Source organism: Oncorhynchus clarkii, chromosome 22, assembly GCF_045791955.1.
Source record: "Oncorhynchus clarkii lewisi isolate Uvic-CL-2024 chromosome 22, UVic_Ocla_1.0, whole genome shotgun sequence".
Taxonomy (NCBI): Eukaryota; Metazoa; Chordata; class Actinopteri; order Salmoniformes; family Salmonidae; genus Oncorhynchus; species Oncorhynchus clarkii.
Genome location: NC_092168.1, coordinates 46626498 through 46642254, shown reverse-complemented (window position 1 = coordinate 46642254; position 15757 = coordinate 46626498). Strand labels below are relative to the sequence as shown.

The 15757-nt window shown below is 42.0% G+C and overlaps 1 protein-coding gene across 1 annotated transcript in view; it reads right to left on the bottom strand.

The window, feature by feature from the left end:
* Positions 1–6491: 6491 nt before the first annotated feature.
* Positions 6492–15757, bottom strand: part of LOC139380977 (guanylate-binding protein 1-like) — a 48439-nt gene continuing 39173 nt past the window's right edge. The window contains exons 9-10 of the mRNA XM_071124184.1: positions 10238–10340; positions 6492–7024 (exon numbers count right to left, since the gene is read on the bottom strand). Of these exons, the coding sequence (XP_070980285.1) occupies positions 6639–7024; positions 10238–10340 (489 nt within the window). The 3' untranslated portion in view covers positions 6492–6638. The remainder of the gene's footprint in view (positions 7025–10237; positions 10341–15757) is intronic.

Here is a 15757-nt window from a genome sequence, read left to right as displayed (position 1 = left end):
ATGGTGTTTTAGATTAAATGATATCCGACTAATTTGCAATTGATATATTATTATTATGCATAGCCCCACATTAAAAGTATGTGATGATGAGTTGTGAAGACAATCAGAAATACTGTTAGATTTTTTTTTTCAATTGACTGCAATAGTCGCAAATAAATAAATAAAAATGTTTTAATGTTTAAATACAAAGTAAACATTGGCTGTTAATTACATTTTTTTTTTTCACGAGGTCGCGAGAATTTTCACATGGGGTTAAAAAAAAATGGGGTCATGGGTCAAAAAGTTGAGGAAACCTGAACGTCATATTCATAGATAATGAAATGTATGTCATCACCAAAAGTTCTATATTATGGTATGCATGGAAATGGTTCCCCCTGGTGGTCATCATAATGCAATGCATCCACATTTAATTTGCCGTCACCTTGAATCGGTCCTCCAAATATACTGCTGATCTTACTCGTTTCCATGAATGGTAAAATAAGTTGTACGTGTCCTCGCCTGTCAGTTTGTTATTTAAAAAAAATAAAAAAAAAAAAAAAAAAACTTGATAACTCGCTTGGGTCATTTTAAGATGTTCGTTTTGAAAATTTGTTCAGCCATTTTCCCACAGTAAAAAAGTGTCCAAGTCATGTCATGTGATCTACTAGTGGATGAACTGGCAATCAGACATGATATCTGATTTAAATCAGTGGAAAGGTTATGACTTCAACTTTCTCCTCGTATGTATGTAACTCATACTCATTCATTGGTATGTTGCCCTGCGCTTTTAAAATGGCTGTGTTGCTATGGCAATTTGCGCATGTTTTGAGCGCCACCGTCAGGTACAATAATATTACATACACACACACACAAAAAAAAAAACGATTTTATTTTATCCCTTTGTAATGGTAATTGGTGACATTTTATTTTAAACCTAGACTTTGAAATATCTTATTCCCCAACATCGCACGATTTGGATGGGGACAATTTGGAGCTCAGAGCTCTGGCTCTGTAATAGTCACGTTGTTGCTGTATCAGAATCCCACGGTTCTTACCTTTCTAACATTACTAAGCATGTGTTTGTAGGACTTGTCGTTTTGAAGTCAAAATTTACTTGATAAATGTAGTTTACATTTTTTTGCATGTCAATCTCTCCTGGCTCAAAGTGGAGGAGAGATTGACTTCATCACTACTTGTATTTGTGAGAGATATTGACATGTTGAATGCACAGAGCTGTCTGTCTAAACTAGATGCACACAGCTCGGACACCCATGCATACCCCACAAGACATGCCACCAGAAGTGGCCCAGTCCCCTAGTCCAGAACAGACAACAGGAGGTGCCCAGTACTACATAGAGCCATGACTACATGGAACTCTATTCAATATCAGGTAACTGATGCAGCAGCAGAATCAGAGGCCTGAGGGAACACACTTAATATGTTGTGAAATATGTTATGAATGTAAATGTTTTTAAAATGTATAATCAAATCAAATCATTTATATAGCCCTTCGTACATCAGCTGATATCTCAAAGTGCTGTACAGAAACCCAGCCTAAAACCCCAAACAGCAAGCAATGCAGGTGTAGAAGCACGGTGGCTAGGAACAATTCCCTAGAAAGGCCAAAACCTAGGAAGAAACCTAGAGAGGAACCAGGCTATGTGGGGTGGCCAGTCCTCTTCTGGCTGTGCCGGGTGGAGATAACAGAACATGGCCAAGATGTTCAAATGTTCATAAATGACCAGCATGGTCCAATAATAATAAGGCAGAACAGTTGAAACTGGAGCAGCAGCACGGCCAGGTGGACTGGGGACAGCAAGGAGTCATCATGCCAGGTAGTCCTGAGGCATGGTCCTAGGGCTCAGGTCCTCCGAGAGAGAGAAAGAAAGAGAGAATTAGAGAGAGCACACTTAAATTCACACAGGACACCGAATAGGACAGGAGAAGTACTCCAGATATAACAAACTGACCCTAGCCCCCCGACACAAACTACTGCAGCATAAATACTGGAGGCTGAGACAACTGCCTTAATGTTGCTGGAACCCAGGAAGAATAGCTGCTGCGAACAGGGATCCATAATAAATACAAATACATCATTGAGTACACTCTTCATATTTTCAAGCATGGTGGCGTCTGCATCATGTTATGGGTATGCTTGTCAGCGGCAAGGAACATGTTTTTTTTTTAGGATGAAAATAAACGGGTACAGCTATAAGCACAGGCAAAATCCTAGAGGAAGTCCTGGTTCAGTCTGTTTTCCAACAGACACTGTGTAAGGATCTGGGTGTAGCTGGTGCAGAGGAGTCAGGCGCAGGACAGCATAGATGAGTAACACAAGGAACTTTACTCAAAATGACAAAATACATGAAGTATCACCAAGCCCACAAACATCGTACCGAACTTACAATAAACAAACACACACAAAAACCATGGGGAAAACAGAGGGTTAAATAATGAACAAGTAATTGGGGAATTGAAACCAGGTGTGTGAAACATAGACAAAACAAATGGAAAATGAAAAGTGGATCGGCGATGGCTTGACGGCTGGTGACGTCGACTGCCGAACGCCGCCCGAACAAGGAGAGGGACCGAATTTGGCGGAAGTCGTGACACTGGGAGACAAATTCCCCTTCCAGCAGGACATTAACCTAAAACACAAGGCCAAATATACAATGGAGTGGCTTACCAAGATGACATTAAATGTTCCTTTTTTTTAAGAATAATGTGTAAATATTGTACAACCCAGGTGTGAACAACTCTTATAGACTTACCCAGAAAGACTCAGAGCTGTAATCACTGCCAAAAGTGATTCTAACATGTATTGACTCAGGGATATGAATACTTACTGTATATAAATTAGATATTTCATTATTTCAATTTTCAATAGATTTGTCAACATTTCTAAAACATGTTTTCACTTTGTCATCACAATGTATTTTGTGTGTTCAGATGCCCTGTGTGGACAAAGTCATGGAACCTTATGACAATCAGACTAAATTAACTACATTTTTCAGAGAGAAAACTTCAGTCCAGTCCGACCGGAACACAGAGGTAACAGGTATTTGGGCGGATGCCCTGTAGGGGTGTAGTTTACATTTTAGTATGGTCTGGGTGTCCATCACTTCGTGTTCCAGAGAGAGACAGTGTGCTAGGGCACATACCCAACCACTCCTATTAGTTCTCAAGGATATCTTATTTGATTGAGGACTTTTAAGGGTAAAATATTTCAATGGGATTGAAGTATGAGATGGAATTTGTTGAGATTTGACACGGGTTTGGATCAGTAACTTTTTGTCTTACTCTCATCATGCCTCTCTCTTTATGTCCATTCTATATAATTATGACTCACTGGCAGGGGCTCCCATCTCAGGGTCTCCCATCTCAGGGGCTCCCATCTTCAGGGGCTCCGATCTCAGAGGCTCCTATCTCAGGGGCTCCCATCTCAGGGGCTCCCATCTCAGGGGCTCCCATCTCAGGGGCTCCCATCTTCAGGGGCTCCCATCTTCAGGGGCTCCCATCTCAGGGGCTCCCATCTCAGGGGCTCCCATCTCAGGGGCTCCCATCTTCAGGGGCTCCCATCTTCAGGGGCTCCCATCTTCAGGGGCTCCCATCTCAGGGGCTCCCATCTCAGGGGCTCCCATCTCAGGGGCTCCCATCTTCAGGGATTCCCATCTCGGCGGTTCCTCTGTGGCCTGTTGGAGTAAAATTAGTACAGCTAGTTGTGTTCATGGTTAGGTGTTGCTATGGGTTCACAGTTAGGTGTTGCTATGGGTTTACAGTTAGGTGTGGCTATGGTGCAGATGGTTGGGCATGTGCCCTAGCCCACTGTCTCTCTCTGGAACAGGAAGTGATGCCCACCAGACCATATTAGGTTGTTATTGTGTCACTCCTACAAACTGGGGAAGGAAACACCAGCCTGCTACGCTCTCGAGGTCTACAGTTATATTAAACAAGTCATATTATGCCCCCTATGAAATTAAGCCTTGCAGTATGTGTATGTGCCATGCTCTGATTGGCTCCTCTCTCCTGGTTCCTTATCTGCAATTGGTCTATTCCAGGGGTTGGTGTCCATAGCTGTGCCGGTGGTGCGCTCTCTGGAAGATAAGCTGGGAATCATCTGGTCTTCCTCAGAGATAGGTGAGCTCTGCTCTTCAACACACCAGACATCTAGAAGGTGTATAGTATCATGGAAATGTATTCCATAGAATGGGCCTCCCCATTCAACTCAATGGTATAATGGGTGGACTGGCAGGCATTAGCAGTGTAATATTTACAAAAAGACCCTCCTCATACACATCTCCCTCTCCCCCTTTCTGTCTCTTTTTCTCTCTCTCCCTCTCTCTCTCTCTCTCTCTCTCTCTCTCTCTCTCTCTCTCTCTCTCTCTCTCTCTCTTTCTCTCTCTCTCTCTCTCTGTCTCTCTCTCTCTCTCTCTCTCTCCTCCCCCCACTTCGCTCTCTATTCTCCCCCCACTTCTCTCTCTGTTCTCCCCCCACTTCTCTCTCTCTTACCCCCACTTCGCTCTCTCTCGTCTCCCCCCTTTTCTCCTCTCCCTTCCCCCTTCAGGTGATGTGGGCTCGTTCTATGGATGTTACTCGGCCTCCCGAGTAGCGCAGCGGTCCAAGGCACTGAATCTCAGTTCAATTCCAGGCTGTATCACAACCGCCGCACAATTGGCCCAGTGTCGTCCGGGTTAGGGTTTGGCCAGAGTAGGCCGTCATTGTAAAAAATAATTTGTTCTTAACTGACTTGCCTAGTTTAATAATGGTTAAATATAAATTGTTGTTCCTGCCTTCTCTGGGCCGTATGTCACCTACTGGGAGTAGTGTACCTATTCACGTTGCCCCCTCCCCTCCCCTCCCCACACCACTGCCACTCTCTGTTGTCGTCTATGCCTAGTCACTTTAATTAACTCTACCTATATGTACAGTTGAAGTCTGAAGTTTACATACACCTTAGCAAAATACATTTAATCTCAGTTTTTCACAATTCCTGACATTTAATCCGAGTAAAGATTCCCCGTTTTAGGTCAGTTAGGATAATCACTTTATTTTAAGAATGTGAAATGTCAGAATAATAGTAGAGAGAATGATTTATTTAAGCTTTTAATTCTTTCATCACATTCCCAATGGGTCAGAAGATTACATACACTCAATTAGTATTTGGTAGCATTGCCTTTAAATTGTTTAACTTGAGTATAACGTTTCAGGTAGCCTTCCACAAGCTTCCCACAATAAGTTGTGTAAATTTTGGCCCATTCCTCCTGACAGAGCTGGTGTGACTGAGTCAGGTTTGTAGGCCTCCTTGCGCGCACATGCTTTTTCAGTTCTGCCTACGAATGTTCTATGGGATTGGGGTCAGGGCTTTGTGCTGGCCACTCCAATACCTTGGCTAGCTGGAAACGGCAGAATTTTTCATGGAATATCTACATAGGCGTACAGAGGCCCATTATCAGTAACCATCACTCCTGTGTTCCAATGGCACGTTGTGTTAGCTAATCCAAGTTTATAATTTTAAAAGGCTATCATTATCATTAGAAAACCATATTGCAAAAACTGTTGTTCTGATTAAAGAAGCAATAAAACGGGCCTTCTTTAGACTAGTTGAGTATCTGGAGCATCAGCATTTGTGGGTTCGATTACAGGCTCAGAATAGCCAAAAACAAAGACTTTGTTCTGAAACTCGTCAGTCTATTCTTGTTCTGAGAAATGAAAGCTATTCCATGTGAGAAATTGCCAAGAAACTGAAGATCTTGTACAACGCTGTGTACTACTCCCTTCACAGAACAGAGCAAACTGGCTCTAACCAGAATAGAAAGAGGAGTGGGAGGCCCAGGTGCACAACTGGAGGACAAGTACATTAGAGTGTCTAGTTTGATAAACAGACACCTCACAAGTCCTCAACTGGCAGCTTTATTATATAGTACCTGCAAAACACAAGTCTCAACGTCAACAGTGAAGAGGTGACTCCGGGATGCTGGACTTCTAGGCAGAGTTCCTCTGTCCAGTGTCTGTGCTCTTTTGTCCATCTTCATCTTTTCTTGTTATTAGCCAGCCTGAGATATGGCTTTTTCTTTGCATCTCTGCCTAGAAGGCCAGCATCCCGGAGTCGCCTCTTCACTGTTGACGTTGAGACTGGTGTTTTGCAGGTACTTTTTAATGAAGCTGCCAGTTGAGGACTTGAGGCGTCTGTTTCTCAAACTAGACACTCTAATGTACTTTACCTCTTGCTCAGTTGTGCACCGGGGCCTCCACCTCTTTCTATTCTGGTTAGAGACAGTTTGCATCCCGGATATCAGTATTAAGATATAAGGTTCACAAGAGGTCATTCAATACAATTTATTTCATAAAGACCTTTTACATCAGCAGTTGTCACAAAGTGATTTACAGACACCCAGCCTAAAACCATAAAGAGCAAGCAATGCAGAGGCAGAAGCATAGTGGCTAGGAAAAAGTCCCTAGAAGGCAGGAACCTATGAAGAAACCTAGAGCGGAACCAGGCTCATGTGGCCATGAATGCCAGATAGATATTCAAGACGTTAAAACTTTCATACATAACCAGCAGGGAGAGATAAAAACAGCGATGGCTGTAGAGGACAAACACTTCAACGCTTCAAGATTCAACATCAATTGACTTTTCAGAGTCGGGCATTCGAAGTGGATCACAAGAGTGTACAAGAGTCATCTTGTTTAGCTTTTGAGCATTTCAATGTATTACATTCATCCAGCAGAGCCTTCTGATTCTGGGTACTGGCGTCCCTTTCCAATTGATTATTCCTCTTTATCTCCTCGATCTCTTGTCTCATTAGGTCAGCCTTCTCCTTATGGCCCTTCTCCAGGAGATCTTTCTGCTCCTGCATCCTGCGTTCCAGCGTCCTGTTGAACTCCTGCTGCTGTTGCTTCCTCTCCTCCTCTATCTTCTCTTTCATCTCCTTCAAGTACTTCTCCTGGCTAATGCGATTGTTCTCAATTCTGTGCTTCATCTCTGCCTGTTGCTCCCTGAATGCTGCCTTCTCCTGCTCCAACTCAGCTGTTTTCTTCTTCTCAGCTGGAAGAGCCAAGGAGAGAAAGAAGTAGGACAACTGGACAACTCATTTTCTCATACAGATTCATGCACATTAATAAAACCCTCTAGAGTCTATTGGCGCAACGGTGCGTCAATCTAAGTAACATAATACAATATACCAATTAAAATCTGTCAGTTAAAGCTAGATGTATATTTGCATTGGGCTGCGTCTCAATCCACCACATCCATCTATGTCACCGTTCCTCATCAGAAGGTGGAAAGGGGCAGATCTACTGCGCTGTTTGTCAGATCAGGAGACATCCTGAAAATGGGTCTTCTCATGAAAACATCAAACGGTTTAGCCTACAAACTAATATGACCATAGAAAGGGGAGACTCTCACCAACACGATGGCATTCCCCATTTTGCTCTACGACCACAAGTGTCACGGGACTCATCTGAAGGTACCAGTTTAAAAAAGGAAGTAGCTTTTTGCCAACAAAAACAATTGTTAAATATTTGTCCCAAAAAACCTATATATATTTTTTCCCCCTGAGCTTTGTTATATCACTTAGATTTAGGACAGATATTTCAAAACCTTATTTCTTATGATTTCAGTTTTGATTAACTTTTTTTGCTATTTCAGAGTGCTCTATTTAATGTGTTTCTAGGGGCTATAGTAGTAAAGGCCAAATTCAATATTTTATTTAAAAAAAATGTTTTATACTTTTTTATACTTTTAAGAATTAATCAAAGAACAAATGGGCGAGATGATCGTTGCTGGACCAGGCAAACACATTTTGAGTTATTTTGTAAATCAACTTTATCACCACTCTAAATTACCCACAACAGCACATATTGCATGTATGAAGTTTGAAGAGGGGCGATTATTCACTGCTTTGCAGTGGTGGACTGCTTCATAGCTAGGGCCTGGTCTATTCCCCTTGATTTTAAAGAGCAACTGCCTGTAAAAAACAGACTTCACATTTAGTTAACAGCCTATGTGGCATCGATATGAGTCCAACATTTATTCTACTATAAAATGTAGTAAAAAGTGTAAATAGGATCATTTTGGTCACGAAGTCAGTCTCGCACAGAACAGATGTAAATGAAGGTTGGGTTTGTTTCAATCCTGCCCACATGCCCACTGCTGGCAGCACTCAGGTAATCATCAAATCAGAATGCAGCTGCACGCAACCCGATCTCCATGCCTGTGGTAAATTTGGGTTCAATTTGGATATCCCTATGGCGCTAGTTAGTCGGGCAACAGTGCATTCAAAAAGTATTAATACCCCTTAGACTTATTCCACATTTTGTTGTTGTTTTGTTGATTAAATTTTTTTTCTCACCTACCTACAAACAATAATCTACAATCACAAAATGTTTAAACTTAAAAAAAAAAAAAAAATGTTTTTGTTAAAACTCGCGCAAAATTTCAACGTCCTGCTACTCATGCCAGGAATATAGTATATGCATATGATTAGTATGTGTGGATAGAAAACACTCTGAGGTTTATAAAACTGGTTAAATCATGTCTGTGACGATAACAGAACGTGTTTAGCAGGCGAAACCCCAAGGAAAACTTTTCACAAAAAAAATCACTCCGCCAGTCTCTGTATTGTTTATGGCAAGCGAAAATAGATAGGGACCTGTTTACAATGCCTACAGCTTCCACACGATGTCGCCAGTACTGGCATTTACATTGAAGTAAATCCTTGGTCAGATGAGAAATAGGCACTTCCTGTTATCGACCATACAAGCGGATGTTTGGAGAGAGAGAAAATGGAGCATCATTTCCAAACGTGCTGCTATTGAATACAGATCGACCCGTGATCAATTTGATCGGTTATTAACGTTTACTAATACCTAAAGTTGGATTACAAAAGTAGTTTGAAGTGTTTTGTCAAAGTTTATAGGTAACTTTTTTAATTTTAAAAAATGACGGTGCGTTTTGGAACGGTGCTTTTCCATGGATCAGACGGCCTTCATAAATGGACATTTTGGGTGTACATGGACGGATTTAATCGAAAAAAAGACCCAATTGTGATGTTTATGGGACATATAGGAGTGCCAACAAAGAAGCTCGTCAAAGGTAATGAATGTTTTATATTTTATTTCTGCGTTTTGTGTAGCGCCGGCTACGCAAATTATTCTGTTTACGTCCCCTTTGGGTATTTTGGGGTTTGCATGCTATCAGATAATAGCTTCTCATGCTTTCGCCGAAAAGCATTTTAAATATCTGACATGTTGGCTAGATTCACAACGAGTGTAGCTTTAACTGAGTACCCTGCATATGTGTTTTAATGAAAGTTTGAGTTTTATCGAGTACTATTAGTTAGTACTCCGCTGATGTTGATCCCTGTACAGGGACAGCAGCTGTAAAAGGTTAACAATTACAAGCATACCCATAACATGATGCAGTCACCACTATGCTTGAAAATATGGAGAGTGGTACTCAGCAATGTGTTCTATTAGATTTACCCCAAACATAACACTTTTCATTGACAAAAAGTGAATTTCTTTGCCACATTATTTGCAGTATAACTTTAGTGCCTTTTTGCAAACAGGAGGCATGTGGAATATTTTTGTTCTGTTCATCTTTTACCTCTGTCAATTAGGTTAATTAAGTTAATAATTATTGTGAAGTAACTACAATGTTTTTGAGCCATCCTCAGTTTTCTTTTATCACAGCTATTAAACTCTGTAACTGTTTTCATGTCACCATTGACCTAGTGGTGAAATCCCTGAGCGGTTTCCTTCCTCTCCGGCAACTGAGTTAGGAAGGACACCTGTATCGTTGAAAAGACTGGCTGAATTGATACAACATCCAAAGTGTAATTAATAACTTTACCATGGTCAAACGGATATTCCATTTCTGCATTTATTATTTTTATTATCTACCAATAGGTGCCGTTCTTTGCGAGGCATTGGAAAACCTCCCTGGTCTTTGTGGTTGAATCTGTGTTTGAAAAAGTCCAGTGGTGGGAATACTTTCTGAAGGCACTGGAAATAAAATCATATCATTCAAAATAGCAGATACTAGCAAAATGCTTATTCATGAAATCTGTCATAATTTATATGTTCTAGTTGGCCACACACACTTTTTACTCCATAATACTTAAAGTTGTATTTTTGGGCGGGGCCTGGTATTAGGGTGCGGGGCCACTGGTCTTGTTTGCATCTTCTGAACATTAGCCTAACACAGTTGATTTTTATTTTATAATTGGAAGAAAAAAAACATTGAGGTGTGGCTTACCTTGGATTTGTTTCTCTTTTTCAGTCAGTTTTTTGTCAGCTTGCAGGATGGAGTTGGACTCTGCACTCTTGTCCTTCAGGAACTGCTCCAGAACCTCCTCAGCCTGCAGAAAACAGGTCTTATAGGTTGTTGTATTGATTTTGATTCAAACCGTAACCAGGTGACTAAAATTAGTTGAAATGTTGGTCATCATTACTGACTAATGATGGATGGTTTTTGATTCTCTAATACAATACGTTGTTGATGTTGTTTGGTTTCCAGCTCTTACCCTGACTCCTTTCTTGGGCTCGGCCCGGTACTGTGCCACTATGTTGTCATGGTGATTGCAGTAAAGCCCATAGCCTCCTGGTGTGGCGTACGTCCCCTCCTTCATCCCCTGATCCATCAGAGCAGACAGATTCTCCAGAAGAGCCTTGCACTTCTTCTCTGAGGCATCCCTGTTCTGTTTGAAAAGGTTGGCGGTGTGGTTGCTAATGGCCTCCTGAAAGATTTATTGGGAATTTTCAGATTCAGGCATATGAACCCCGGTATGCCATGTTTCTATAGTGATAAATTGTTACATATTGGCTCCATATCTATATTAGGCTTTTATTCAATATAGTGTAATTTTTAATCCAAGATTAAACATCTAATCTGAGCAATGATTTTCACTGTAGTGTTCTTTTGTATCAAGAAGTTAATTGATTGAGGAATTGCACTGATTGGCCATATTCCACCTGGTGTCCCTGGTGTTACTGTTGATGATTATAATTGTGTTGCATAAGCTAATCAATCATGTACCAGGCACAGATCTAGAATGATGATCCATACCGCAAGAGCTTTCAAGAACTCCCCATTTTCGTCTTTGAAGGATCGCTTCATGAACGCTTGTGTGGCCTGGGTCTCTGATTGAAGGTGGTTCTCTGACAGCTGATTGATGTCCACTGGGAATAAGGCCTTCACATCCTCCATTCCCTTCTGGTACACAGCCAGGCCCTCATCCACAGCAGCCTGGTTCTCAATTTTAGCCATGGACAACACAGCATTCTCCAGACAGGGCACATTGCCTTGGGCAATGGTCTCCACATAGGTGGTGACCAGGTGGCCCAGCACTGCAATCAGATAGAGATGGGAGGAAAAATATGTATGTTTGTATTTAGTGCACAAAACATTTCAGAATTAACAATTGTATCCATTTTCACATACTGCACTGTAGGTAGATATCTGACTCACTCTCTCCAGTCAATATGTGTCCCCCTATAACAGTCTTCATACGGCTCTCCTGGAAAATGAAGCGGCAGAAAGTATCTGCGACCTCTCTGAAGCGTTCAGAAAGCTCAGCCTCGTCCATGGAGTCCAGTCGGTGCATGTTGTCAGGAATTGTAGGGGAGGGGAACACAAAACACTTGCGTGAGGGGAAGAAGTTCCGGATGCACTCTCGCGGGAGATTGTAGTCATTCATTTTTTTACTAGTACCTGAAAGATAACATTGGCATTACTATATTTTATAGTACATGCAGATCTTGGGTACGTCCCAATAATATCTCCTTTCTCCTCCAACCTATCAGAGCTCTTGCACCATGAACTGACATGTTGTCCACCCAATCAAAGGATCAGAGAATGAATCTAGTACTGAAAGCATAAGTTACAGCTAGCTAGCACTACAGTGTATAAAGTGTGGTGATTAATTGACTAGTTTAACAGATTTGAACAAATTAATTTATTTAAAAATGAAGGGGAAGCGAGAGAGAGTGTATGTTTTGTTGTATTTTTTCCCACTTTCACTTAGCTAGTGAATGCAGCTAGCTTGTTTAGCTTACTCAAACAACCGGCTAAAACAGAGAGGGATGCTATTTTACCTAGCTGAATGTCTATCCAACACTGCAACTCTTCCAAGGTAAGCTTTTGATTTTAGTAATTTATTGCCACTGTGTTCCGCCGGTTTAACTGCTAACTGCTTGCTGACTGTTAACTGTAACGTTACTGCATGGATGTAGCGGGTTTAGTAACACCTTACTTCTATTAGCTATGTTGACTATGACGTTAGCTAATATGGCGATAATGATGTAGACTGTGTGTAGTAGTTAGTGGTTATGATATGAAGGTTTGGCTTGGATTCATTTATTTTTTGCCTGGTCACAGACAGCTGATGTGTTGTGCACTGAAGCAAAGGGAAAAGGTGAGAGGAGGAGAGCGTGAAGAGGTGAGAAGGAATGATATATATATATAAATATAATAAGCAAAAAAACGGGGATTAACATACCTGCATTTGTCCAATAGAAACTCTCGTTTGCAACTGTTGGACTAATGATTGCACCCTAGTTTAGCTAGATGAAGGCAAGAGTGTGCAAGGTGGTATTGAATATGCCACTGTCTGTCACCTTGATTCAACTCCAACTTGTCTCTCAACCAGTTTACGTTCTAAACTTTCATTCATAGGCTAGGTTTTAGCAACCTCACGATAGGTGTTGGGAAAATTGGAGGAACATGTAGCAACCTAAACCTTATTGATGTTATATTAAACTGGGTGAATGTAATATGAATGACAGTCACCCAATATGCTGTAATAGAAATAAGGTCACACCACCACTGTTTCATTCATCTGCTTGTTCTTATATTTAGCCTCACATAACATTGGCATTACTAGGCATTACTATTACTTGAAGTGTTTTGCCATGCTCTTTTCAGGACAACCAGGGCTACAAGGAGAACAGAACAATTTGACATGAACAATTGCATTCGTGAGTTTAATTTCAAATGTCTGGTGTCTGTAAAAGTAGAACAACAATTTGACAAACATTTGTGAGTTTTATAAATACGGTCCGCCTTAACAGAAATCTGATAAAATATGAATTTAAAAAAATGCTGTCCAGAAATAGTTTGCTCAGTGGGAAATTAATATCCAACTACTCAGTGACAACTGTGTGGAGTTTGTAGTTTGTGAAATCAACTATGTGATCTTATTACAGTATTATAGACACTATGTCCTGGGATTTCCTATGATCTTCTATGTAGAAGAACCCATTACAGTATTATAGACACTATGTCCTGGGATTTTCTATGATCTTGTATGTAGAAGAGCCCCTTACAATATTATAGACACTCTGCCCTGGGATTTCCTATGATTTTCTATGTAGAAGACACCCTTACAGTATTATAGACACTATGCCCTGGGATTACCTATGATCTTCTATGTAGAAAAACCCCTTACAGTATTATAGACACTATGCCCTGGGATTACCTATGATCTTCTATGTAGAAAAACCCCTTACAGTATCATCGACACTGTGACTTGGGATTTCCTATGAACTTCTATGTAGAAGATGTAGAAGTTTGTGTGTCTTAGCTTCTCATATTGGGGTCATAATGGTCGGACATTACAGATGTTTTTTTTTGTGAGGAGAACCGTTTTCCGGATCCGTCCTTGTCACACAAACTCCACATTAGCTCAGCCCCCATTATTCACACAGGTTAATGGTTGGTTTCTGCAGATACAGAAGGAATAGACGAATCTGATGCAAAAAAAGGAGTATGAAGCATAAACACACAATGTTTAGTTAAGAAATCACGCTGGTGTGATTGTGGGACTCAAAGCGAGACCCTACCCGCGCCCCCACCCGGCTCCTGTGTGCTCTGTCGGCAGTTAGGGTGAGGCAACTTGAAGAGAGAGGGCGGCCAGATTCGGTGGGTACTGTTATATAAATAATCTAATATCAAGCATTACTAGCAGACCAAAGCTCTGGTTAAACCGAATGCCCTCAGATAACTCTGGGCCCAGTGTCCTCAGTCAAGTTTAGAGCCTACGTGCAATAACATGATTATCCGAAGGACACACAGCTGCCATCACGCAAATATACTCCCCTGTAACTACAAAGAACAGCCTGCAACACTAACGAGCTTAGAGTGCCAAACTATCTCACTGACATTGAACCCTACATGCACTCCTGCATAAACAGGAAACACCTGAGCCTAAAGCAGACATTACCAGTCACTAAATCCACGCTTCCTTGACACACATACATCTCATGAGCAACGCACACTCACACTCCACCCCCCCCCCCCCCTACTGGTCGGGTGACGTGAGCAAAGGACTTTGCTGTGCACCAATGGGGCTCCTGCTCTGGCTAGAAGCAGGCCCGCCTCCAACTCTTCAGGACCAGTCAGAAGACCAACACGACGAGACTCCACCTACATTATTCTGTGTATACATTCTGTTGTAAACTCTGGCGAGATAGCCTAATTTTTCTGACTCCTCACAGAGTCATATTGCTTAGGTCCGTGCACGATAAACGGCAAGACAAAATATCTTTGACTCAATAAATTGCTTTTTGATACACCTGATTCCACTCTGTCCAGCGTCGTTGTTTTGCATTCCCTCTCCAGTATGTAAACACTAACAGTACCCCCGCTGCCTGTGTCTGCCTGTGCCAAGCACCGTTTACCTCTCTTCCCAGACATGTTGATGAACGGTTCGGTCCCACCCCAGTAAACCGTTTCCTACCTGGACTTTTGAGACTGGCCTACACGCACAGCATATAACTAGCTATTCCTACCTGCCCACGGTTGAGTTGCTGGGGTAGCTCTCTTGTTAAAAATATGTAGCTTAAAGTCGCTTGGTTATTCTAAATAGACTGCTTCGGTCAAAGATGCTAGCTAGCCTACCTTAAATAGACTGCTTCGGTCAAAGATGCTAGCTAGCCTATCTTAAATAGACTGCATCGGTCAAAGATGCTAGCTAGCCTACCTTAAATTGACTGCTTCACGCAGGTTATACAGTCTCATGGAAGCACTATGTATGTTGGAAGGTTGTCCATGTTTAATGTTCCCCCCTTTGTTACCCCACGTTCCACACTGTCAACGGGGTTCAGGGCTATATCAATCTCTCCAGGGTGAGAGTGAGAAGTTGGGTCTTTGTCCACAAGGGGGCGCCCCTCCCCCATAGGTGGCTCATTACTGAGATTCATTGCTGATCCCTGCCTGTAGCTCACTGGCCTCTGGTGTCTGGTGATACAGGTTATGGTCTCTATAGGTGATTAGTTGCTGGTAGCGGAGTTCAGGGAACGAGTAGGGTTGGACACGACCACCCTATTATCCCACACAAGGTCTCTGTGGTTCATATGAGACCCTAAATGAACTATCTGTCTCCAGCTCTACTCTTTTCATTCCTGGGAATTATATTGAATTACGATTCACTCCAGTCTGTTACAACAGCTGCCTGTCCCATTCCCAGCTATGTTACAAGGTATTTTGTCGCCCATAGCTATGACTGGTCTGTAGGGTAACCTCCATGATAAGGCTTTTTCCCTTGGTCTATTTTTTAATGCATGCCTTCCAGCACTGGGTGCCAGCCGGTTGCCGGAACGCATCTTACCGCCTAAACCGAGTGAGGCTCATCACTGATCGCAGGAGCCTGTGAACTCAGAGTGAGCTAGGCTTTAGGCAAACCAGAGCCTGTGTACCCAGAGTGGGCTAGGCGTTAGGCAAACCAGAGCCTGTGTACCCAGAGTGGGCTAGGCTTTAGCCAAACCAGAGCCTGTGAAC